The following is a 26,835-nucleotide window of genomic DNA, read 5'->3' as shown; positions in this document are numbered from 1 at the left end:
CCTCCCCTTCCTCTCTCTAAGGTTGGGGTTTCTACCTCAGCCCCATCTGTTCCCTGGGTCTGAAATCTCCATCCCCTTCTCCCCTTTTCCTCCTTGGAACTGGGGTCTCCACACCCCTCCCTCTCCTCCTCTCTCAGGACCATGTCTCTTTATTCCTTTTCAGGCCTGGCCTCTCCAGCCCCGGGCGTAGGGGTCCGCATTCCTCTCCCTTCTTAAGGCCACGGCTCCCTCCCCCACCCGCTCCAGCTCCTCCTCCCCACCCCCCCCCTCCGCCCCGAGGCATTGTGGGAGGAAACAAGATGTGGGGCGAGAGCGGCGCGGGGAGAAGCCCGCAGTGCGGGGCCGGGCGGGCGCAGCCAATGGGGAGCGCGGACGGCGGCGCGCGCGGCGGGGGGGCGGGGGCGGGGCGCTATTTCAGCGGGGGCCGCGCGTCGGCCGCGCTCAGCGGCAGAGCGGAGCGGAGCTGTGAGTCGCCAACGCTGAGCGGGCGGGCGGGCCGGCGGCGCGAGGCGGAGCGCGGGCGGCCGGCGAAACTCCCAAGGGCGGACCGCGGCAGGGAGCGATCGGCCCCGGGCTGCGGGAGCCGGAGACCGCGGCGGCGGCGGCTGCAGGAGGAGCCCAGGGGACACCGCCCCTGCCTGTGCTCTGCCTCGGGCCATCGCTGCTCCCCAGGGCCCCGTGCGGACTCGCCTCCGTGAAGGTGAGCGGTGGGTGGGGGCGTCCCCCGGGTGGCGGGCCTGTGCCCGTCGCGTGCGGCTCCACACGCCCCGGCCCTCGCCGAGGTGGCCCTGCGGCCTCCTCAACTGGCCCCAAGGCCTGAAACAAGGCTGGCCCCGCAGTCCTTGGCGTTGACGGTCCAGGCAGCGCCGCGCGCCCCCGCTGCCCCTCCCTCTGGGCGCAGCCCCGGCTGCGCCACCCTCTGCCCTGTCCACCCTCTGCCCTGTCCACCCTCGTGGCGCTGCTGGAGGCCTGGGCTGTGGAGCTGCCGCTGCCCCCGCCCCCCCGGGGAGTCTCCCTGCGCTGCGTGGAGGCCCCTGATGTCAGGGGCCGGGGAAGAGGGGGTGGAGAGGGCTCGGGCGTGACGCGGCTCCTCCTGCCGCCACCGCCACCCTCTGGGGCGTCCTTCCTGCAGCGAGGACGCCCAGTCACTCCGGCGCTGTTCCAGGCCGGGCGGGGGAGGGCGGCCAACCGGCCGGAGCCTGCGGACCTGGCCGGCGGCGCGGGCGGGAGGTTGGGGGGAGGAGGATGCTTCCTCGTTCCCCAGGTGCTGCCCTTCGGGACCTCAGCGCTCTGGAGGATGGGATAGTGGAGGGATACGGCCCCCTTGGAGAGCCCGAAGAGGGAAGTAGAAGTGTGTGTCTATTGGCGGGTGGGGATGGTGGTCCGTGTCATTCGGAGATTTAGCCTTTTTTTTGGGTTGCAAAACCAAGAATAGAAGATGGGAGCTGTCCTGGACTGCCCTTTGCGCTTTTCAGAGGAGCCCTGGCTCGTGACTGAGGCGGCTGGCCTGGGGCCCTCTGGCCATCTTCCTCTTATCTGGAGGCCCAGGTCCCTTGCTTTTTCCCCAGGAGGGAGGGGCTAGACTGGACACCTTCCTCTGCTTTGCTCACCGGCACCTTGGACAGGGGTGGTAGGGGTTGGGCTTCAACTCTCTCAGATGCCTGGGGGGCAGGGGTGAAGAATCGTGCCATTGTAGTCACAAGACCAATATTATGTAACCGGAGGCTGTCTCCTGGAGAGTAAAGTGGCTTTTAATTACTGTAACAAAGTTGCCCCTTTGGACTTTGGGAATGAGGCAGTGGAGCAGGTGAGCTTGCAGGCAAAATGGTGCCAATTTCATACTTTCACTTTGCTGTCTAACCAGGCCCCACCCCCACGCCTGGGTTTGTAAACAGTGCCCCCTTCTGAGTGGTAACCTGGAATAGGCCACCAGGTGACACTAGTTTTTCTTCACTTGTACGGAGCCTTATAAGAACCTTTCTCCCTGTGCTGCTGTTGTACCTTTGCTCAGACCCATTGAGGTTGCCCCATTTATCTCATTTCAACCTTTGGTATTTAAAATGAAGATGTTGATTTGCCCAAGGTCACGTAACTAGTCATTCCTTGAACAGTGTTCTCCGAATCTTTCCTCAGCACCATGTGCTCACAGACTCCAGTTGAGGCTCTGACTTTTCCTCTCCAGAATGTGGGGGCAGAGGGTGCTGGTCTACTACCTCTTTGCTTTGCTAGTTTCTGCCGAAGTGGAACCAGCCCTGCTTAGTTTGACAGTGCTATCTAGATGAAGGGGCCTTGGATGTGGTCAAGGGCTGTCTGGCAGGCAGCTGGCATGTGTGCATTCTCTGCATGTGGTGCAGGCTCAGATGGTGGTGGTGAGTTCTGTTTTCCCTTTCAGCCGTCTAGCCCACAGGCTAATGTGAACTCAGAGATCAAGGTGGCCTGGAATGATACCAAGGATCTGCCCTTGAGCAGGCAGTCTCCTGTGCAGCCTTGTATCAGATAGAGCTGGAATGACAGCATTTCTTGTCCATTGGGCTGGGCCACAGAGTGGTGCTTTTAGGGGTGGGACGATGGGGGGGAGATTGTTACTGCTCCATGTGTTGGCACTGTGGTCAAGGACAAAGGGCTCATCCCCTCTGTTCCTGCATAGTACCTCACAGGCCACTTGCCAGCCAGTTCCTGAGATTCCTCTTGTCCCAGGAAGGGTCCATGCAGGGTCTGCCGGGGAACTCTGGTTGCTATGGGTTGAATGGCATGGCCCTGACAGCAGGGATATGAAACAAGGCTATTAAAATAGTAATTCTTTACCTTTCTTAGGCACCTTTTTAAAATGCTTTATCTCCAGGTTTTTCCCAAGCCTCTGGTTTTTTAAGAGAAGGAAGGCTTCAGCATTTCTTTGAGGAAAATAAGATATTGTCCCCTAACATAATACCTTTCACATCACCTAATAGGTCAGTACTTTTTGAATGAATACATTTGGCATGAGGAAGCAACACACCAAAGGAATGACAAATCAGTGTTGAAGCTGGGTCCAAAATTAGGGCTTTCAAAAATTATATTGAGCTTTAAAAAATGAACATTGTACTGAGGAGAGTGGGGAAGCAGAGGGGAGGGTGGGACAGAGACATGTCCCATGTCTGTGTGACCGACCGGCCAAGTCTGAGGTTGCCTTCCCACCCTCTCTACCTCTAAGGGGCATCTCACCCTGGAGTACTTGAGAGAAGTCATAATTATCATCTCTGCACTACTGGGCATTGATGGCCTGGAATATACCCTACCCTTTTTTTTATAGGGCAGGGGTTGGCAGCATTTTTCTGTGAAGGGCCAGATAGGAAATACTTTTGGCTTTGCAGGCCAAATAGTCTCTTGGAACTACTCAACTCTGCCATCGTAGCATGTTCCTGCAACACTTTATTTTACAAAAACAGGTGGTAGGCTGGATCTGACTGATGGACAGTCCCTTGTAGACTGTCCTTGTCTGCAGATGTTCTCATATAACTAGTTAATCCTTACAACAACTCGCGATAGAGAGCTATCCTCATCTGCTAAAATGAAAATAATCAAATGCAGGAAGGCCAAGTGACTTGTCTTAAGACCACAAGACATAAACTCAGGACCAGGAGTCAGGCCTACTGAGTCCTAGTCCAGCTTCTTTCTTCATTGATGCCAATGATGTAATGAATGGTCATTAAATCAGGGACTTATTCTGTTCAAATGTTAGGATACCTGGTTTATTCTCAGGACAACCCTGTAGTCCCCATTTTACAGATGATGACATAAAAACACAAAGATTAAGTAACTTGCCCAACGACACAGCTAGTAGATGATACACGGTAATATCATCTTGACTATTGGTGCTGTTCAGAATATCGGAAGTAAATTTTAGAGTTGAAAAACCTCATTTTGCCTATGGTAAAAACTGATGATTTATTATGTCCTATTGGCCCTATATTTCCCAGCGTGGGAACAATGTCTCTGCTAAAGCTTAGGAGCTCCCTCTCCTAATGCTTCACATCTGTGTTTTCTGTTGCCCTCACCTTCTATACTCCCCTCTCTCACTGAGACCCCACACCCAGCAGCTAATGTTCACTGCCCAGAGCATGGAGTTGTCAGCCTTACCTCTCTGCTCCTTCTGTAGTGTCACCATGTCTGACCGGAAGGCAGTGATCAAGAACGCAGACATGTCTGAGGACATGCAACAGGATGCCGTTGACTGTGCCACGCAGGCCATGGAGAAGTACAATATAGAGAAGGACATTGCTGCCTATATCAAGAAGGTGTGCTGGGACAGCTGGGACTGATGGCCATGGGTGGGGATTGACAGCTGAGCTAACCTCCAGGGAGATCTGGAGCTGGGGACATAAGAAAGCCTGTATATCCTATGCAAACAAAACCCTAGGAACTTGCAAAGCAGACAAACTAGCGAGTGATTCCGAATTGCCCAAGCATTCACTTTAGGAGTTGTTAATAGCTCTGCTAGGTGTGTATGTGTATGTTTACTTTTACAGATAATTATGCTACTGCAAGGCATTGGGGAAGGATAAGAGTATGCAGATACACTTCAGAATTAAATATTTCTGGCCCAGTTCAGAACTATTCAAAATTAAGATGGAGGATATTTGAAAGAATAAGATGTACAAATTTTGAGGGAACTACATCATTTAAAGTGGGTATGCCTATAATAATCCTCATCATGTAGGAGGTTTCCTTTTCTTTTCCTTGAAAAGGACTCAAGTACTACATCACCCCTTTCTACATTCTTAATGAAAGGGTGGGCTCAAATATATAATTTTTAAGAAATGGATGAGCAATAATGGGGCCATAGGTTTGGTCCCTGAAAAATTCCCGAGTGAATTCGTGACTGGATATGGTTAACATGGTGAGGAAGCAGCTGTGCCAAAAGTAAGAAAAGGGGTACTGGGGCCCCCTGATTCCCAGTCAGGACCCATATCCATTGGAGACATAATCCCAGTGTTTGATATTCTCAGCTCTGGCATCCCAAGAACGTGTGTAAGAATGGTAGCAGTCTGGTCCATTGAAGTGGTAGGGTCTCTCTGAGTTTTACAGAACTGTGTTTTCCTACCCAAATGGGTGGAATGAAAAGAAGAACTCCTAGTGTCCTAGTGTCCTGAGAGACTTTTTTGGGTGTGGAGTCAAAGGTTGCAGAGCCATCTGGGAGCCCACCTTCTTGCTGTCCTGTACTCTGAGAGCCAGAAGAATCCCCAGATTTTCTGGTCCAGTGCTCTTATTTTGCTGATGGAGAAATGAGAACCAGGAAAGTGACTGGCTCTCCTATATTACACATAGTCTTGAGCCAATGTTGAAGCTGGGTTTGGTTTTTACTCTCCTAGTACTTGGAGAGTTGTATGGTAAGGGGGCTGTGAGGAGACCGGACAAGTTGTATGTTGAGCATGTTGAGGGATAGAACCCCAGAGTTGGCAGCATTGGTGGGCCCATGGTGGAGGGCTGCTGCCCTTTCATGGCCACGGCAGAATGCTTCTAGAACTGAGTCTGCAGGCTGAGCCACAAGGTAGTAGGGAGCTGATTAGCGCTAAAGATTTCCTGTGGTTTTGATGGTGAACTTGTGCCCCTGAGGGAATTGCCTTGATCTCATGGTGGAGGTCCTTGTCCTGGTACATACAGCCCACACAGTGCATGGCACACGGGAGTGCCTTTAATGTTGTCTTATATAGTACCGCCTCCTGGTACTCCCGATGCTTGGTCTTGTTTTGCTTTAATGCCTTAGTGTTCAGCATTTGGAAATGCTGGTTTAGTAATGTGTGAGGCAGTGGGTGGTGGCTCCCTATTTGTGTCATGCTGTTTGACAAATGGTCCTTTATTCCACTGGCCTCTTGATTCCCTTGCTGAAGAATCCCAGGGTGGGCTAGGGGTGGCGTGAGGGGGTGGGGTAGCTAGAGGGAGGAGAGATGATCAGGGTGTAGAGTGCTGGAGGCTCAGGGGAGATGAATAATGGAGCCTTTGTGGTGTTGCATTATTAATGAGGGGAAGAGTGTCCTGGCCAGCTTTAAAACCTGAGCTTCTGAGGTTCAGGGAGGAAACCCCAGGCTGAGGGATGGGGTAGGGGTGATAACAACTAAACATGTATCGGTGCTGGAGTTGCAGGGAGAGACTCCCATTCTGATTTCTCCTTCTCCAGCTACCCTAATTACTTTTTTCTCTGCCTTTATTCTTTTTTAGGAATTTGACAAGAAATATAACCCTACCTGGCATTGTATCGTGGGCCGAAATTTTGGCAGCTACGTCACACACGAGACAAAGCACTTCATCTATTTTTACTTGGGTCAAGTTGCAATCCTCCTCTTCAAGTCAGGCTAGGTGGCCGTGGTGAAGGTGTCAGTGGCGGCGGCAGCGATGGCAAGCAGGCGGCGTTGCTGGGACTGTTTTGCACTGGGGCCAGCATCAGGATGTCCTCTCCAATGGCTGTGCTACTGCATGGACTGTATACTCGATTTCATGTGTATGTCGCAGTAAACAAAACCAAACCTCTTTCTGTTTAGTTGCCTGGGGGAAGAAGGCTGCTTTATGTTTATTTTTCAAGACTTTAAAAATATTTTTCGGTTGTATTGCACTAGGAAATCTCTCCCACCCTCTCCCTTTTGTTTTTCTTTCCCTATACAAAATAAAAGGCCCTCCACAAAGACTAGGCAGCCGAAAGACTAGGAGGGCTGAGGAAAAGAAATAGGTCTCTGGAGGTGGAACTAAAACTGTGCAGCTGCCTCTTCCTGGCGGTGGATGCTGCTTTGGGAGGGCCAGGGAGGCTGCAGGGGGACAGTGTTGGGATTGTCAAGGAGAAAGGGATAGGAAGGAAGGTGGAGGGATTGATCTAGTACCAGGGAGAATATTCCACTGAACTGTGATTCTATGGCTTGGGGCAGAGGGTGGGGTGGGGATGCGTTCTTTAGGGGGCCCTGAGATGTGTTTGTCTGTGGTGTGTGGGAGTGGGGAGCAGACTTGTCTTGCTGTCTTTGTCAGAATTTCTAAGTAAGGGCTGTGTCTTTGTGGATTACCTTCTTTTGTTCTTCCCGCCAGAGATCATGACAGGAGGATGTTGGGGGTAGGATTAGCTTGAATTTTTTTTTTCTTTACATTCTTCTCCTGTCTGCTCCCTGCTTAGCCCTCAGTTTTCTCATTCCTCTGGAGTTCTCTTAGAGCAGCCCCTGTTGTTAGTTGGCTGGCAAGGGAATTTCTGGTGACTGTAGTTCCTTAGTTAGGTCTTAGCAATCAAACCAAATCGATGTGTCTCTTGATTCTTCTGTGTATATGTGTGTATATGTGTGTGTATGTGTGTGTGGGGTTTGGGGTAGAGGGGAGGGAGGGGGCAGGACAGTGTGGAATCTCTAGGGTGTATGGGTAGGTAGGGGGTACAGTTAGTTCTAAGTGGGCCTTTGTTAAAAGCCTCTGGGGATATCTGTTTTGGAAATAAAGATAGGTGTCCCCTCCTTGCTGTCATCTAGCCCAGACACTCTGCTTGCTCTCTGGCTGTCTGCTCCCTGGGAAGGCTTTAGGAGGACCACCCAGGACAGGATGACCATGCTGCCATCTGCTCTGGAGCTGGGTCTCAGTGCAGAGGGACAGTGACTGTGGATCGTTGCAGTCTCTGGTGGGAGGTGAGGATAGAAGTGATAAAGAGCTAAGAGGAGCTTCTGGGAGCCTTGGAGGAGGTCAGTCTTGCAGTGATGAAGCCAGATAGCAGGATATGGAGCAGGGCCGTGAGAGGAGGAGATTCTGAGGAGGATGCAGGGGAAATCTTGTCTGTTAATGAAATAGGAGTGGGGTGGGGTTTGGGGTGGGGTGGTCATTGCCGTTTGAGCTGCTGATTCTCATGAGTCGCCTTCAAAACTCTCATGTAGGGTTGACAATGTGGGGGGTGGGGGATCTAGCTTATTCTTTTATTTTCAAGTCCATTCTTGGGGCTAGTGGGGAGGCAGGAGAATACCCCTCCCTCAGCCCTTAGTGTGTGCCGAGCTTGCTTTGTGATGTTGGCAGGGGAGGGGGGACCTGGGTGGTGATTGAGTTCCCTTTATCAAACCCTTCAGTGGGCACAAAATTGAGTGCTTGATTTTAGGTTTTATTTTTTTATGAATGTCCAAATCTGTGTTTCACCCTGCCCTCCCAGACTGTGTGGCCAGTTGAAAGTGTCTGGTTTGTGTTCATCTCTCCCTCATTTCTGGAGCAGGGCCCGAGACCCTGCCACATCTCCTATGCTCTGCATCCACGCCTCTTTTGGACATTAAAGGTTGATTGATGCACTTCTGCGCTCTTTGGGTCTCTTTGGGGATGAGGGGTTGGCCTGGTGGCAGTGGTGCCACACGGGGGGTGAGGGTGGAGGGTATCCAGGGTGGAGTAGAATGGGGACTGAAGAGAAGACCAGCCACTAGATACTGATTGGCCTGTAGCCGCACTTATTTGTGCCTAGGCTTATTCCCCTTAAGTAGAAGAAAACTAACCAGCAGCACTCACCCTTAAGGGCTCCTGGGTTTTGCCTTCCTTGGTGGTGATGGCCAGGTGAGTCATACTTTGTGTCTTTGGGATAGTAGCTGCTGCCTACCCAGCTGCCATCATGGACCTGCCTGAGCTTTGCTGCTTCAACTTTTGCCCAAAGCTCTTATCTTTTTATACACCTCCCTTCTTGGCTTCCCTGGATCTGGAGACTATTTAGCAAAGGGTCTGGCCACTCCAAAATGGAAAGGTGGGGATATTGAGAAAGATGGAGCCTCTTTTGGTGGAACCTAAGTGATTCTCTCAATCCTCTATTGCCCAGACACACAACTTAAATCAGCAGTGCCAAGATTTCTGAGAGTGTTTTCCAACCCCTGACTCTACACCGTCGTGTGACTGCAATCCTCGTGGAGGTGTTAGGGAGCCAGAGGTGCTTTGCCCTCTTTGTATTACTATTTATTTACTCAAAAACATTGAAGAGTTCTTGTATGCTTGGGCCTAGGATGCTGTTCACATAGAATGAAACAGGCAAGTTCTTCTAGGCTTCTATGACATACACATTCTTATGTGTAGAGCAGACATACACACACTGATCAACTTTTTTCCAATAGTGATAAATGTGTTATCAAGGAAATGAACTGGGCAATGAGCTATTGAGTGTTGGAGGTAGGTAGATAGGGTTCCTCCAGTTAGGAAGGTGGTTGGCTGGTCTTAGGGAGAAACTCTACCTTTGGGGCAGTGAAGTCCTAAGGGATTAAGATGAGAGAAGATTAAGATGGGGCTCTAGAGAGCCCGAACTTCTGTTACTGCCTTAGCTGTCATGAGTAATTTGACAGAGCTGGAGCTTTGGGAGGGAGAGTGAGGCCATGGTTCACATTTCATCAGGAATGAGTGTCTCCAGAGCCAGAACTCATCTTTCTTCGCTGATGAAAGAGGCAGTCCAAGTGGATCTGTGAACAACACATTTCTGCACAGATAGGTAGGTGCACATCTGGAAGTGCTCATCTGGAAGGCTAATCCTGCAGGGCTTCCTGGAGGAGATGAGCCTCCACTCTTTGGGGCCCAGGATGGGAAAGTATATGAGCATGTGTCACTGAAGGGACTGTGGAAAGCAGATGGAAATTGTGGAATTCTCTCAGAAGAATGCAGCCATTATTAGAACTGTGCCCATAGGAGCATCAATATCCCTGCTTCTTGTATCCTGTTCTTCAGTCTTCTGGGGACCCCCTTTGACTGAACCCAACCGGATGGCAGATGACAAGGCAGACCCAAGATGCAGTCTATAGGGTTCAGTCCCCCTTCCCACAGGGAACAGCAGGAAAGAGCAAGGTGGTGACAATCTAAGGGAGGCAAATGGATAATAACCAGCATGGTAGGGAATCTTCTTTGTCGCTGTGGCGCTGTCGATCTCTGTTCCCTGAACTCTAGTGTCCTCTAGACTAGGTTTATTAGTCTCCCCACTAAATTATTCTCTCACCTCCTTTCAGTCTTTGCTCAAACATCTTCTTATCAGAGGGTCTTTCTGACATCCTGTGCAAGATAGTGCCTCTCCCCCATCACTATTAACTTTACCCAGTTTAATTCCACATAGCATCTGCCAACGCTTGACATACTTGTTTTTTGTTTACTTTCTGGCCTCCAGCAACTAGAATATAAGCTCTGTGAGAGGATTTTTCTCTTAACTGCTTATCTTCAAGAACACAGAACAGTGCCTGTCCTGTAGGAAGTGCTTGATACATACAGACTGGTCAAATGAAAACAGGAGGGTGCAAGCAAGCCTGGGCAGGCCTGGTGCCCCAGGGCAGCCTTCCCTTTTGTGAAGAGAATGGCTGCCTTTGGCATGGCTCTCCTTGCTGCCCAAGCCTTGCCACCTTGAAAGGCCTGAGAGGTCACTCCCAAGTGTATTCAAGCCTCAGCCACTCTTGCTTGCCGGTATGGGAGGATGAAATAGTGTGTTCATAAAATGCATTTTATTTTTAAAGCATTTCAGTTTATGTTGCTGAAACCTGAGAGCACCCCCCTGAGCTAGACTCAGTAATCATTAGCCGCATTTTTGGATAAGCAAACTGAATCAGAGAAGGTGAATGGCAAAGCTCATGTAGCTGGTGGCATTACTAGAGCTTAGCACTGTGAAGCGCAAGGGCTTAACTGGGTTTGACAGTAGGGGTCTCATGGATACTCTTTAAGATGTGGGCCCAGATCTCTTAGTAGTGAATCCCTGATGTTCCCTCTCTTGGGGCTCTGGTTTAGCAAGGACAGCGAGGATACTTTCCTCTCTCCCTCCTCCTTACTCCTCTCTACTAAGGATTGAGGAACCACCGCTTCCTCCTTAAGGCCTTTGGGAGAGATGGGTCTTCTGGTCTTAGAAGGGAGAGCAGACGCCTAGAGTTCTGACCTCTTAGACCTCCCCTGAACAAAAAACGTAGCCCCTTCACTACCCTAGTAACAAGTATGACCTGTCGCCTGTTGAGGTCAGGTGTACCTGTGTGTCTATCTTTGTGATGTATGTGGGCTTGGTGTCCACACCAATGTACATGAATCATACCCACAGACTGCTACTGTGCCAATATAGAGGTTCATAAGAAAGATAAAAGAGAACCAGCAGAACGCCAGGTTCTGCCTCTCCTTCCTCCCTTTGCCCAGATAAAGGTGTACAGTGTTTGTGGTGAGGCTGCTGGACACTGCTGTTTTGGGCTTTCTAGAGAGAATGCAAACATGCAAAAACAGTGTGGTAGTGTAGGCAGAACAAGATCTAGAATCGGAAGACCTGGAGTCAAATCCCAGCTCCAACACTTACCCACTGGATGAACGTGGACAAGCTGCTTGATCTCTCGGATCCTGGATTTCTTCATCTGTAAAATGGAAACAATATGTGTCTTTTCTAAAGGGAAAGATCAAATGACATCATGTATGTGAAAATGCTTAAAAATGGGTGATGATGATGATGATGAATACTGATTATTAGGGTATCTAATAAAGTTGGGGAAAGAACAAAATCCCCCCTCACACCCTATTCCACCATCAGCCTTCTCCCTCCCTGCTCAGTCATACCCATGTTATAGGGAAGGAAACAGGGAAGAAACTTGTCTAAGGTCACATGGATGCTCGCAACAATTGGGATGCAGAACTTGATCTGACTCCCAGGCCGGGTTTGATTTTGATTTGCAGTGGCAGAGAGGACTAATTTTTCACTAGGTTCTGAGCCCCGTACTGAACTGTGGATTGCCCTGTACTTGGTGGTGGTGTACAGTTCAGCAGTTTTTAGCATCTACACAAACTTGTGCAGCCATCACCACTATCTAATTCCAGAGCATTTTTATCACCCCCAAAAGAAATTGTGTACCTGTTTGCAGTCACTTGCCATTCCCTCTTCTCCCCAACCCTGGAAAACCACTGACCTACCTTTTATCTCTATGAATTTGCCTATTCTGGACATTTCATATAAATGGAATTGTACATGTGGCATTTTGTTTCTGGCTTCTTAGCAGGATGTTTTCAAGGTTCATTTGTGCTGTAGCATTTATCAGTACTTCATTCCTTTCTCTAGCTGAGTAATGTGTGGGTATATCACATTTTGTTTATTCATCTGTTGAGGGACGTTTGGGTTGTTTCTACTTTTTGAGTATTGTGATTAGTGCTGCTATGAACATTGATGTACGAATTTTTGCGTAGATACATGTTTTCAATTCTCTTGGAGCATCTTTTTTTAATGTCAGTTTTCTATTTTTAAAAAATCTAGACAGGTTGGCAAATTTTTTTTCTGTAAAGGGTCAGATAGTAAATATTTTAGCTTTTGTAGTCCATATGACATATGTATATAGATTACAATTTCTGAATTCTGCCATTCCAGCGTGAGAGCAGCCATAGAAAATACGTAAACAAATGAGCATAGCTATGTTCCAATAAAACTTTTAAAAAGCAGGGGACAGATTGGGCCTGTGGACCATAGTATACCAGCCCTTAATCTAAATGACACATTCACATGATACGTTATTCTAAAGGCACAAAAAGCAAAAATTCTCCCTTCCACCTCTGTCTTCCAGCTACTGGGTTACCTTCCTTAGAAGGAATTAATGTTATGAGATTTTGTGTTTCCTTTTAGATGCAGTTAATAATGAGCATTAAAGTGGCTATATACTATTCCAATGTGTTGCAGATAGTTTAATCAACACAAAAAAACTGACATACCTGAAGGTACACCCTAAAAGACAGAACACTATTTGAGGGGTGTTGCACTGACCTGCTTAATCTGACTCCTCCATCAGAATAATCTTTTGAACTCCTGAGATTTGCCCAGTCATTTTGGGGCCATGTCTGATGAAAACTTGGTGATCCCTTTTGGGTCAAAAACAAGCTCTGACTCTAAAGAGATGCAAGATTTTCTCAGATGATTTGTGTGTCAGTCAGAGTTCCACCAGAGAAATACAACCAGTAGGATATGTTCTGTCTTCTCTGTCTTCATATCCATGTATCTGTCATCTACTTAGATTTAATGCAAGGAATTGGTTTATGCAGTTGTAGGGGCTGGCTAGGCAAGTCCAAAATCCACAGGGCAGGCTATATGGAAGGGAAGTCTGGAAACTCTCAGACAAGAGCTGACATTGCAGTCCACAGGTGGAACTTCTCCTTCTTCAGGGAAACCTCAGCTTTCAACTGAGTGGATCAGACCCAATCATATTATCCAGAATAATCTCCTTTACATAAAGTTAACTGAGTGTAGATGTAAATTACATTTACAAGATACCTTCTTCACAGCAACACCTAGGCCAGTTTTTGAATAACTGGGTATTACAGCATAGCCAGGTCAACACGTACAATTGATCACCACAGTCCATGTCTTGTTAACTTGGCACCCGTACACATGTCCTTAAACCATTTAATCTCCCAATAAAGACAATAACAAAGTAAAACTTCTGCCTGTCGTGACACAGCTAACCTGTGTACAACTGAAAATATGCTCTTTTCCTGGGAAAGAATTCACAGTCCTTGACTGGTGTTCACTTTTATCCTTGATAATCCAGTAACTTTAATAATATGTAAATGTAGCTATTTTAATAAATTTTATGTTGGATGACAAGGGGATAAGAGAGGGAAGAAAAAAATATATACATAAACATGCAAACATTCATAACAAAATAATGAATACTCATAATTATAGTACTCACTTCAACTGTTCACATTGATGTGTTTTATAACTACTGGTATTATAAAATTACTGGTTATAGCTGGTGTGTATAACTACTTTCCTTCACTACTTACTCCATATTTTCTTTGCCTTCCTCACAAAACTCAGAGCTGGTTGTGGTTCTTTGCCTTGGGGAAGGGCCCCAAACTTTCATTCCTGAAGGGTCTGGGAAATTAGAAGTCTTACCTGCATTGGGTTATTATAGTTTTCCACTGGCTTTAATCACCATAGGGCATATCCTAAGGGATCTCTTGTATTCCAGTCATAACTTTTCTTACGTTCATTGTTTAGTAGCAGCCTAATTTCTCTTTGGTAGTCAGGAGGAATCACCCCAGCCAGTGGAGTAACTCTTCATTGCAAAATGACCCATGGCAGTCTTAACTTCCAATTCAATGAAATAATTGTGACTCCTGGTGAAAGCATTCCTCCTTTTGGAATGAAGACCTCCAGATCAGCGAAGCATAAAGCCACGGGGATGGGAAGCAAAGATTTGCCAGTGGACCACTAGGGGTAATAGTGAGTTGTGGGTGCCATTTCATTTCTACTACCGATCCCTGGAACCATGAATCCTAGCTATGTGACAAATAGCACCATATGTGGGATGCTGAGTTGGAGTATATGTGGTCTCCTGAAGGACATTGCCTCAACCCTGCAAGGTGTTGTGACCAAGCTGGCACTGTAACTAGATCTTCAAAAGGCCATTTCGTCTTTCTATCAGGCCAGCTGCTTCGGGATGATGGAGAACATGGTAAGACATGAGCATGGGCCCATTGCTGCACTGCTGTGAAATGGGTTTATTCATCAGAAGCACTGCTGTGTGGAAAAATGGTGGTGGATAAGGCATTCTGGAAGTCCACAGATGATAGTGTTGGCAGAGCATGAAATGCAGGGAAAGTAAATCCAAATCTAGACTGTCTGTTCCAGCAAGAACAAAGTGTTGCCCTTTCATGATGGAAGGAGTGGCTGGCTGATCACCCCAGGGAATGTTGCTGGAGCTCAGTGTTGGTCTCTGCTGCTGGCAGATAGGCAGACTGGGCACTCAGCAGTGGCTGAACTCAGGCTGGCCTTACTGAGTGGAAGTCCATGTTGCCGAGCACCTGAATACCTTCCATCCCTGCCACCATGTCCACTTTTCCAGATTCCTATAGAAATGAAATTGTACAGTATGTACTTCTTTAAGGCTTTGGTTTTTTCACTCAGCATAATTATTTTGAGATTCATCCATGTTGTTTTTCTGTGTATCATAGTTTGTTCCTTTTTAAAATTGCTGAGTAGTATTCAACTGTATGGATATACTAAAGTATATTTATCTGTTCCTCAATTAAACAGATAAATTAAAGGACATTTGGGTTTCCATTTTGGCAATTATGAATAAAGCTGCTATAAACATTTACATACAGATTTTTGTAGGTTTTTATTTCACTTGGATAAATAACTAGGAGTGGGATTGCTAGATCTTCTGGTAAGCATATGTTTAACTTTATAAGAAACTGCCAAACTATTTTCTAGAATAGCCACACCGTTTTGCATTTCCACCAGCAATGTATGGGACTCTCAGTTACTCCTCATTCTCATCAACACTTGCCATTGTCAGTTTATGTTTTTACAATTTTAGCTATTCGAATAGTATGTGATGGTATCTCACTGTGGGCTTTTCAAATACCACATTTTTTAATTTAAAAAATTTAAATTGGCTGGGTGCAACGGCTCACACCTGTAATCCCAGCACTTTAGGAGTCTGAGGCAGGTGGATCAATTGAGCTCAGGAAATCTGAGACCACCCTGGGCAACAAGGCGAAACCCCGTCTCTACAAAAAGTACAAAAATTAGCTGGACATGGTGGTGTGTCTGCAGCTCCAGCCACTCAGAAGACTGAGACGGGAGGATTGTTGGAGCCCGGGAGGTCGAGGTGTGCTGCGATGGTGCTAGTACACTCCAGCCTGGGTGAAAGAACAAGACACTGTCTCAACAAACTAAATTAAAATTTTATTTTTGAAATGACAAATAATAATTATACATTTTCATGGGATATATAGTGATGCTTTGATATGTATAACATGTAGTGATCAGATCAGGTTAGTTAGCATATCATTGTCTCGAACATTTATCATCTCTTTGTATTGGGAACATACAATATTCTCCTTCTAGCTATTTGAAACTATATATTATTATTAACTATAGTCATCCTACAGTGATATAGAACACTAGAACTTATTCCTCTTATCTAGTTGTAATATTGTATCCTTTAACAAATCTCTGCCTCTCCCTCCCTTCCCCCACTCATTGTAGTTTTTATTTACATTTCCCAAGCGACTAATGATGTTGAGCATCTTTTCAAGTGATTATTTGCCATGTATGTATCTTTGATTAAGATCTTTTGCTCATGTTTTGACTGGGTTGTTTGTTTTCTCAATGTTGAGTTTTAAGAATTCTCCATATTTTCTGGATACATGTCCATTATCAAATATATGATTTGCAAATATTTTCTCTCAATTGGTGGCCTGTCTTTTCATTCATTTAACTATCTGTTGTGTAGCAAAAATGTATTAAATTTTTACGAAGTCTAATTTATTCTTAATTTTCTTTTGGTGTTATATTTAAGAACATCTTGCATAACCCAAGGTGGCAGGGATTCTCTCCTATGTTTTTTCTAGGAGTTTTAAAGTTTTACATCTTACATTTAGCTCTATGATCCGTTTGGAGTTAATTTTTGTACATGATGTGAGGTATCAATCAAGGTTTCTTTCTTGTTTTTTCTGCTTTTTTTTTTTTTTAAGATATTTCTTTCTTTTTTAATTTTTAGAGACAAGGTCTCAAGGTCTCACTCTGTTGCTCAGTCTGGAGTACAGTGGCAGCATCATACCTCACTGCAGCCTTCTAACTACTGGCTCAAGCAGTTCTCCTGCCTCAGCCTCCCAAGTAGTGGAGACTACAGGCGCATCCCACTGTGCCTAGCTCATCTCTAAATTTTTTGTAGAGATAGGAGTCTTGCTTTGTTGCCCAGGCTGGTCTTGAACTACTGGCCTCAAGAGATCCTCCTGCCTTATGAGGGATTACAGGCATGAGGCACCATGCCTCTCTGTTTCAAGGATGTAAAATATCCTTGGCATGAGAAATGCTCATGACATAGGTTAATTAGGAAAATGGAACAAAATATACAAGGATATACATGTACACACCTTTCAATTTTAACTTTGAAAATAATGTATAGGTAAATACTTATTCATGATCATTCACATATCTATCTTGTAAACAAATTATAGATATATTCTGCTTTTTAAAAATCCAATCTGTACTTTTCAACTGCTGAATTGGGGATAACAATATGTGATCAGTTACATTTTCTATTTGTCTTACCTATTTTTCTCTTCTTTGTGGCTTTCTTTTGTTGTTTTGGTTTTGGTTTGGAGTATTTTTTTTTTTTTTTTTGAGACAAGGTCTCTCTCCTTCACCCAGGTTGAAGTGCACTGGCATGATCACAGCACCCTGTATCCTCAACCTCCTGGGTTCAAGCTATCCTCCCACCTCAGCCTCCCAAGTAGTCAGGACTACAGGGATGTGCCAAAATGCCTGGCCAATTTTTTAACTTTTTGTGGAGATGTAGTTTGAGACCCAGACTGGTCTCAAACTCCTGGGCTCAAGCAATGTGCCCATCTCAGCTTTCCAGTGTGTGGGATTACAGGCGTGAGCCACTGCGCCTGAATTTTCTTTTGAATAGATCAATTTTTTAATCATTCTGTTGTTTTCCTCTGTCGTTTTGGAAACTACATTTTCTTATGTTTTTAGCAGTTACTCAAAGACAACATATGCATTACTATATCGATGTCTATAATTAATACCTATATGGACCTTAAAAACACTTTTAAACTCCACTTATCCCCTTCCAACTTGTATGTTTTATGGGATTGTATCATAATTTATATTATTATTGCATTCCACAATTATTTTAGCTCACTTTTTAATTCTTCATTCATTATTGATCTCAAAAGTATATAATTACTTTCATTGCTTTTCTTTTGTGAGGTTTATTTCTTTTTTCTTCTCTTTTCCCTTTCACCTTCTCTCCCCTTCTTCCTTCCTTCCTTTTGTCTTCATTCCTTTCTTCCTGTTTCTCTGTATATTGTCATCCCATCCAATTGTTTTAATATCATTTCTTGAAAGACTCTTTTTTCTCCATTAAATTATCTTTGCATCTTTGTAAAAAATCAGTTGGCCATATTTGTGGATTCCTGGATTTCTATTCTGTTCCATTTATCTATGTTTCTATCCTTTCACCAATACAATACTGTAGCTTTATAGTAAGTCTTGAATTTGAGTAATGTGAATCTTCCAACTTTATTATTATTTTTCAAAATTATTTTAACTATTCTGGTTTCTTTGCATATAAATTTAAGAATCAACTTATTGATATTTTTTAAATATCTTGCTGGGATCTTGATTTGAATTACATTTAATCTATATATCAATTTGGTGGCAATTGATAGCTTCACAATATTGTGTTTTCTGATCCATGAACATGGTATATCTCTCTATTTATTTGTCTTCTTTGATTTTTTTTTTCTGTGACTGTTATATAATTTTCAGCATACAAGTTCTGCACACATTTTGTTAGATTTATTTCTGACTATTTCTAAGTTTTATTTCTAAACATTAATAGCAAATGCTATTGTTAATAGCAATTTTAAATTTTTTAAAAATTACTGATTTCCAATTGCTCAGTTAGTATACAGAAATATGATTGATATTTGTATATTAACTTTGTATTCTGTGTGTGACTGTGCTAATTCACTTTTAGTTTCTAGGAGCTTATTTGTACATCCTGTGGAATTTTCTACATATTAAATCATGTTACCTGTAAATGGAAACAGTTTTATTTATTTATTTCCTTTCTGTATGCTCTTTTTTCCTTCCCTGCACTTGGTAGGACTTTCAATATATATTGAATAGGAGTGGTGGACATGAACATCATGCTGCTTCTGGATCTTACAGGATGCCTTAATTCAGGCTTCTGTAACAAAAATGTCATTGACCAGGTGGCTTAAACCACAACATTTATTTATCAAAGTTCTGGAGGCTGGGAATTCCAAAATCAAGACATTGGCAAATTTGGTGTCTGGTGGGGACCTGCTTCTTGGTTCATGGATGGTTGTCTTCTCCTTGTGTCCTCACATGGCAAGAGTAAGAGAGCTCCCTGGAGTCTCTTTTATAAGGGCACTAATCCCATTCACGAGGGCTCTGCTAGAGGTCCCACCTTCCAAAGCAGAGCCTTTGCCAGAGCCCTTGTGAATCAGGCATTAGGAGGTGCGGCCTCCTCCCAAAAGTCCCACCTCCTAATGTTATCACATTGAGAGTTAGGATTTCAACATATGAATTTTGGGGGGTGGGCACAGTGGGCACAACATCTTTTTCTATAGCAAAAAGGAAGCATTCAGGTTTTCAGCATTAAGTATGATGTTTAGAGACAGGGTCTTGCTATGTTGTCCAGGCTGGTTTTGAACTCCTAGTCTCAATTAATCCTCCCACCTTGGTCTCCCAAAGGGTTGAAATTACAGACATGAGCCACTGTGCCCAGCTGTATTTTTTTTTTTTTTTTTGAGACAGAGTCTCGCTCTGTTGCCCAGGCTGGAGTGCAGTGGCGTGATCTCAGCTCACTGCAAGCAACTGTGTTTTTAAAAATACATAGGTGCTCTTTATCAGATGTCTTTTACTCCTAGTTTCTGAGAGTTTTTATCTTGAATAGATGTTTAAATATGTCAAACGCTTTTCCTATATCTACTGAGATAATCATGTGGTTTCTCTTTTTACTCTATTAATATGGGAAATGACATTGATTGATTTTTGAAAGTTAAATCCAACCTATATTACTGGAATAAACTCCACTTGGTCATGATAATTATCCTTTTTTATATTGTTGAATTCTATTTGCTAAAATTTTGTTTAAAAGTTTTGCACACATTTGCAGATGGATATTTTTATGTAGTTTTCTTTCCTTGTAATGTCTTTGTTTGATTTTATTATTATAATAATGCTAGCATCATAGAATGAGTTAGGAATTAGTCACCCCTTTTAAATTTTCTGCAAGGGTTTCTGCAGAATTAGTATTATTTCTTTCTTAAATGCTTGATAAAATTCACCAGTGGATCCATCTGTGTCTCAAAATTTCTTGTGCAAAAGTTTTTAACTGGAAATTCAAGATTTAGGGCTGTTCAGGTTGTCTAGTTCTTCTTGAGTAAAGTTTGGTATTGTGTCAACTTAGATAAAGTTATTTCTCTATTTCATCTAACTTGTAGAATTGATTGGCATAAAGCTGTTCATAATATTTTCTTATTATATGTGGAATCTACAGTGATGTTGTCTCTTAGCCCTAAAGCTGGTAATTTGCATCTTCCCTCTTTTCTTCCTTATTAGTTCTGCTAGAAGTTATTAATAATTAACATTGCTAATCTTTTCAGAAACCAACATTAGTTTCATTTATTTTCTCAATGTTTCTATTTTCTATTTTATTTCTACTCCAATCTCCCTTATTTCCTTTTTTCTACTTACGTTCAGTTTAATTTGCCCTTCTTACTCTGGTGGAAACTGAGGTTATTGATTTGAGATATTTCTCCTTTTCGAATATAGGAATTCAGTGATAAAAATTTTACTCTAAGCTTTAGCTGCACCCTATAAATTTTGATATATTGTTTTTTTCTAATTTCTTTCCTTCCTTCCTTCCTTCCTTCCTTCCTTCCTTCCTTCCTTCCTTCCTTCCTTCCTTCCTCTCTCTCTCTCTCTCTCTCTCTTTTTCTTTTTCTTTTTCTTTTTTTTTTTTTTTGGAGATGTAGTCTCTCACTCTGTAGCCCAGGCTGGCTGGAGTACAGTGACGCAAACTCGGCTCACTGCAACCTCCACCTCCCGGGTCCCAGTTCAAGCAATTCTCCTGCCTCAGCCTCTGGAGTAGCTGGGATTACAGGCATGTGCCACCATGCCCAGCTAATTTTTGTATTTTTAGTAGAAACAGGGTTTCACCACGTTGGCCAGGCTGGTCTTAAACTCCTGACCTCGAGATCCACCCGCCTCAGCCTCCCAAAGTGTTGGGATTACAGGCGTAAGCCACTGTGCCTGGCCCAACTTTCTAATTTCTTTTTGATTTTTCCTTGGCCCATGAATTATTTAAAAGTAAATTATTTATTTGCCAATATTGGGAGATTTCCAGTTGCTTTTCTGTTATTGATTTATTATTAATTCCATTGTGGTTACAGAACATACTTTATATGATTTGAATCCTTTTAAATGTATTTAGACTTGTTTTATGGACCAAAATTTGGTCTGTCATGGTAAATTTTCAATGTTTAAAATAATGTTTAAAATAATGCATATACTACTGCTATTGGTGGCATGTTCTATAAAAGTCACTTGGGCCAATTTGGTTGATAGTCTTCTATATCCTTATGATCGTCCATCTACTTGTCCTCTGAATAATTGAAATTCAGAAATAAGTGTTGAAATTTCCAACCATAAATTATGTATTTGTCATTTTTTTCTTAAATGTCTTCTTCTTTTTTTTTTTTTTTTTTTAAGACAGAGTCTCACCCTGTTGCCCAGGCTGGAGTGCAGTGGTGCAATCTCGGCTCACTGCAACCTCTACCTCCTGGGTTCAAGGAATACTCCTGCCTCAGCCTCCCGAGTAGCTGGGATTACAGACATGCGCTACCACGCCCGGCTAATTTTTTGGCCAGGCTGGTCTCGAACTCCTGACCTCGTGATTCGCCTGCCTCGGCCTCTCAAAGTGCTGAGATTACAGGTGTGAGCCACCGTGGCCGGCCCTTTTTCTTAAATTTCTATCATTTATTTTGCTTTATGTATTTTGAAACTGCATGTATGTAGGATTATTATATCCTCTATATGAATTTATTATTTATCATTATGAAATGACCCTTTTCATTCATGGTAATATTCTTTATTCTGAAGTCTATTGGGTCTTCAGAGCTTTCTTTTGATTACTATTAGCATGGTATATCTTTTCCTACCCTTTTGCCTTTAACCTATTTGTGTTTTTACATTTAAGTGGTTTTTTTGTAGGCATCATATATGTAAGCATCATATAATTGGATCTTGCTTTTCTTGATTTAATCTGACACTATCTTTCTTTAAATTGTGCTAAGAACATTTATGTTTAATGTGATTATTGAGATGATCACAATTAAATCTTGCTTCTTTTTTATATTTGTCTCATTTCTTTGTTCCCTCTTTCCACCTTTCTGCCTTCTTTTGGATTAATAATTTTTTTATGATTCCATTTTAAATACAGATACTTCTTGACTTATGATGGAGTTATGTTTCAATAAGTTGAAAATTCACTTTCAACTTAAGTATTTTCAACTTATGATGGGTTTATCTAGACATAGCCCCATTGCAATTTGAGGAGCATACTGAATGCTTGTCACTTTCACACCATCCTGAAGTCAAAAAATCATAAATTGAATCATCCTAAATTGGGGACTGTCTGTAGTTTACTGGCGTATCATCTACAACTCTTTCTTTTGTTATTTTAGTGATTTAGAGTTTATAGTATACAACTCTAGCTTACCACAGTACAACTTCAAGTGATAACACTTCACGTCACATATATAGTCATGCCTCACATAACATTGTTTCAGTCAATGATGAATCGTATATACAATGGTGGTCCCATAAAATTATCATGTAGCTGACCACCATTGTATATACGATTCATCATTGACTGAAACAGTGTTATGTGATGCATTACTCACATATTTGTGATGATGGTGGTGGAACCTACTGCACTGCTAGTTATAAAAAGTATAGCAAATACAATTCTGTACAGTATACAATGCTTGATAATAAAGGACTGTGTTACTGATTTATGTGTTTACTATATTATACTTTTGACTGTTAGAGTATACTTTTTCTAATTATATCAAAAGTTAACTGTAAAACAACCTCAGGCAGGTCCTTCAGGAGGTATATTCCAGAAGAAGGCGTTGTTATAGGAGATGACCATGTGTGTTGTTGCCCCTGAAAACCTTCTAGTAAGACAAGATATAGAAGTGGAAGATAGTGATATCAATGATCCTGACCCTATGTAGGCCTAGGCTAATGTGTGTGTTTGTGTCTTAGTTTTAAACCAAAATTTTAAAAAGTAAAAGAAAAAGAAAAAAATTAAATTGAAAAATACTTATAGAATAAGGATGTAAAGAAAATAATTTTTGTATAGCTGTACAAAGTGTTTTTGTTTTTAGTTATGTTATTATAAGAGTCAAAAAGTTAAAAAAAAAAAAAGAAGTTTATAAAGTAAAGTTACAGGAAGCTAAGGTTAATTTATACTGAAGAGAGAAAAATATGGCTGGGCATGGTGGTTCCTGCTTGTAACACTAGCACTTTGGGAGGCTGAGGTGAAAGGATCTCTTGAGCCCAAGAGTTTGAGACAAGCCTGGGCAATATGTGAAATCCAATCACTACAAAAAATACAAAAAACTTGCCGGGCATGGTGGCATGTGTTTGTAGTCCCAGCTACTCAGGAGGCTGAAGTGGGAGGATCACCTGAGCCCAGAAAATCGAGGCTGCAGTGAGCCATAACTACACCCCTGCATTCCAGCCTGGGTGACAGAGTGAGACCCCATCTCAAAAAAAAAAAAAAAAAAAAAAAAAAAAGAGAAAAACACACATTAAGAATAAATTTAGTGTAGCCTAAGTGTACAGTATTTATACAGTCTACACTAGTGTACAGTAATATCCTAGGGCTTCACATTCACTCACCACTAACTTCACTGTGTCACCCAGAACAACTTCCAGTGCTGAAAACTCCATTTATGGTAACTGCCCTATATAGGTGCACTTTTTAAAACCTTTTATATCATATTTTTATGGTATCTTTTCTATGTTTAGATATGTTTAAATATACAAATACCATTGAGTTACAATGGCCTATAGTATTTGGTACCATAACGTGGTGTACAGGTTTGTAGCCTAGGAACAATAGGCTAAACATGTAGCCTAGGTGTGTAGTAGGCTACACCATCTAGATTTGAGTAAGCACATTATGAGGTTTACACAATGACAAAATTGCCTGATGATGCATTTCTCTGTATGTCTCCTGAAAGCTAAGTGACCCGTAACTGTAGTGGAAAAACCATCCCAGTGTTTATGCTATTGATGTCATATATTTTACTTCTGAATATGTTGTAAACTCCACAATATATTTGTATTTTTTTGTTTTAAATAGCCAATTATCTTTTAAAGATTTATTTATTTATTTATTTATTTATTTATTTATTTATTTATTGAGACAGAGTCTCGCTCTGTCGCCCAGGCTGGAGTGCAGTGGTGTCATCTCAGCTCACTGCAACCTCTGCCTCCTGGGTTCAAGTGATTTTCCTGCCTCAGCCTCCCAAGTAGCTGGGATTACAGGTGCACCACCACACCCAGCTAATCTTTGTATTTTTAGTAGAGACAGGATTTCACCATGTTGGCCAGGCTGGTTTTGAATTCCTGACCTCATGATCCACCTGCCTCAGCCTCCCAAAGTGCTAGGATTGCAGGCATGAGCCACCACACCCAGTCAAGCAATTTAAATAAGAAAAAAAAAATTTTTTTGTGTATACCCACATGGTTATGTTTTTTCTTTTTACTTTTTAAAATTTTGGTTTAAAACTAAGACACAAACACACAAACATTTTATTCCTTTGCCTGTATCCAGATTTCAGTCTAGTATTATTTCTCCCTTGCTCAAAGGACATAATTTAACTTTTTTTTTTTTTTTTTAGGGGCCATCAGCTAGTGATGATTTACTTCAGCTTTTGTATCTCTGGAAAAATATTTCTTTCATCTTCTATTTTGCAAGATACATTTTCTGGGTGTAGAATCCTAGGTTGATAGTTTTTTTTTTCTTTTAGTACTTTAAAGATACTGTTCCACTATCTACATGCTTCATTTTTCTGTCAAGAAGTCTGTTATCAATCTTATCTCTGTATGATACATCATGATGTAGTTTTCTTCATGTTGCTTGTGTTGAGGTTCCTTGAGCTAAGAAAACTCGTGATTGTATAGTTTCCATCAACTTTGGAAAATTTCCAACCATTATTCTTTAAATATATGTTCTCTCTCTCCTTTCCTATCCTTCAGGGACTCCAATTACATGTATTTAGATTGCTGAAAACTGTCCTACATCTATCTTTACTTATCATCTTTTTCAGTTTTTCCTTTCTCTGTGTTTTATTTTGGATATTTTCTATTGTCTTCAATCACTAATCTTTTTTTTTTTTTTGCAATGTCTAATCTGTTATTGATCACATTAAATGTATTTTTTATCTTATATATTGTAGTTTTTACCTATAGAAGTTAATATGGGTCTTATTTATATCTTCTATGTCTCCACCTAATATTCTCAATATTCGTTCTAACTTTTTGAATGTATGGACATGGATATAAGGTACGTAGAAGACTGATTGTTATAACATTGTATATAAAGTAGTAGTAAGCTTTTGGAAACAGCCTAAATGTACAACAATAGAGGAATGGCTAAATATGACAATCTATATTATAAAATAATAGGCAGAAAGCAAAGAGAATGAAGTAATACTGCATGTTCTGATATGTAAAGAGCCCCAAAATGTATTGCTAAGTGAAAAAAAGTTGCTGAACAAATGGATACAGAATTACTCTCTTGTTGAAAAATACATAACATACATATATACACACAAAAACAATATTATTTTCTATGAACACAGTGGTAGATAGACCCTACAATGACTCTCAGTGATCCTCAATTCCTAGCATTCATCCTTTTATATTGTTCCCACTCATATTGATTAGGACAGACCTGTGTAACCAAAAGAATGTTGCAGAATTGATGGTGTGTGACTTTCAAGGCTAGGTCACAAAAGACATTTTTGTTTCTGCTATGCTTTCTTGGGCAACTTGTGCTCATGGAAGCCAGCTACCACAATGTGAGTGTACTCAAGCAGCCCTAATAAGAAGTCATATTTCTTTGTATTTTTAGTATGATGGTGTCTCACACAATATCTGGGATACACTAATACTAAAATGTATTTGTTATTTATCTGAAATGCAAATTTAGCTGCCTATTCTGTATTTTTATTTGCTAAATATGGCAACCTTAGATGGAGAGGAACTGAGGTTTGTCAATGACCAATGACTGTCTCTTTATCCATGTAAGTGGGACGTTTGGAAAGTCCCAGTCAAGCCATCAAATGATTGTGGTCCCTGCATTCTTTTTTATATATTTATTTATTTGAGACAGAGTCTTGCTCTGTCACGCAGGCTGGAGTGCAGTAGTGCAATCTCAGCTCACTGCAACCTCTGCCTCTGGGGTTCAAGCAATTCTTCTGCCTCAGCCTCCCGAGTAGCTGGGATTACAGGCGTGTGCCACCACATCCAGCTAATTTTTGTATTTTTAGTAGAGACAGGGTTTCACCATGTTGGCCAGGCTAGTCTCAAACTCCTGACTTCAGGTGATTTGCCTGCCTCAGCTTCCCAAAGTGCTGGGATTACAGGCGTGGGTCACTGTGCCTGGCCTATTATTTTTTTGAGGCAGGATCTCACTGTGTTGCCCAGGCTGGAGTGCAGTGGCGTGATCATTGTTCACTGCAACCTCAAACTTCTGAGCCCAGGCGATCCTCCTGCCTCAGCCTCCTAAGTAGCTGGGACTACAGCTGTGCACTGCCATGCCCAGCTAATTTTAAAAAATGTTTTGTAGAGATGGGGTCTCACTATGTTGCCCAGGCTGGTCTCAAACTCCTGACCTCAAGCAATCCTCCTGCCTTGGCCTCTCAAAATGCTAGAATTACAGGCATGAACCACCATGCTTGGCTCCCTGCCAACATCTTGACTGCAACCTCATAAGACAGAACCACTCAGAACCACTCAGCTAAACCACTCTGGAATTCTTGATCCCGCATCCCCCAGATACTGTGTGAAATAGTAAATATTTATCACTGTTTTAAGCCACTAAGTTTTTGAGTAATTTCTTATGCAGCAATAGATAACTAACACAGGCACGTACGCATTTAAATACATGAACAAAGAGAGAGAGAGAGGTTTGGATAAACTTTAATCCTCTGGGAAAGGATTGACTTTAGGGGTTGGAGTTTAGGGCAACCTAATCTGTCTGTCTGTCTATCTATCTATCTATCTATCTATCTATCTATCTATCTATCTATCTATCTATCTAT

At 42.7% G+C, this 26,835-nt stretch overlaps 1 protein-coding gene across 1 annotated transcript; it reads left to right on the top strand.

The window, feature by feature from the left end:
• Positions 1 to 422: 422 nt before the first annotated feature.
• DYNLL2 (dynein light chain LC8-type 2) lies at positions 423 to 8,267 on the top strand. Its single transcript, XM_008011335.3, has 3 exons — positions 423 to 700; positions 4,136 to 4,274; positions 6,196 to 8,267. Exons 2-3 carry the CDS (start codon positions 4,143 to 4,145, stop codon positions 6,331 to 6,333), a joined length of 270 nt encoding a protein of 89 aa, XP_008009526.1. The 5' UTR covers positions 423 to 700; positions 4,136 to 4,142; the 3' UTR covers positions 6,334 to 8,267.
• The last annotated feature ends 18,568 nt before the right edge of the window (positions 8,268 to 26,835 follow it).

The sequence above is a fragment of the Chlorocebus sabaeus genome, chromosome 16, assembly GCF_047675955.1.
Source record: "Chlorocebus sabaeus isolate Y175 chromosome 16, mChlSab1.0.hap1, whole genome shotgun sequence".
Taxonomy (NCBI): domain Eukaryota; kingdom Metazoa; phylum Chordata; class Mammalia; order Primates; family Cercopithecidae; genus Chlorocebus; species Chlorocebus sabaeus.
This window is presented reverse-complemented; position numbering and strand designations above follow the sequence as displayed.

Coding starts and splice junctions, on each gene's coding strand:
- DYNLL2 (XM_008011335.3), top strand. CDS start 4,143: ATGTCTGACCGGAAGGCAGTGATCAAGAACGCAGACATGTCTGAGGAC. Junction 4,275..6,195: donor TTGCTGCCTATATCAAGAAG/GTGTGCTGGGAC, acceptor ATTCTTTTTTAG/GAATTTGACAAGAAATATAA.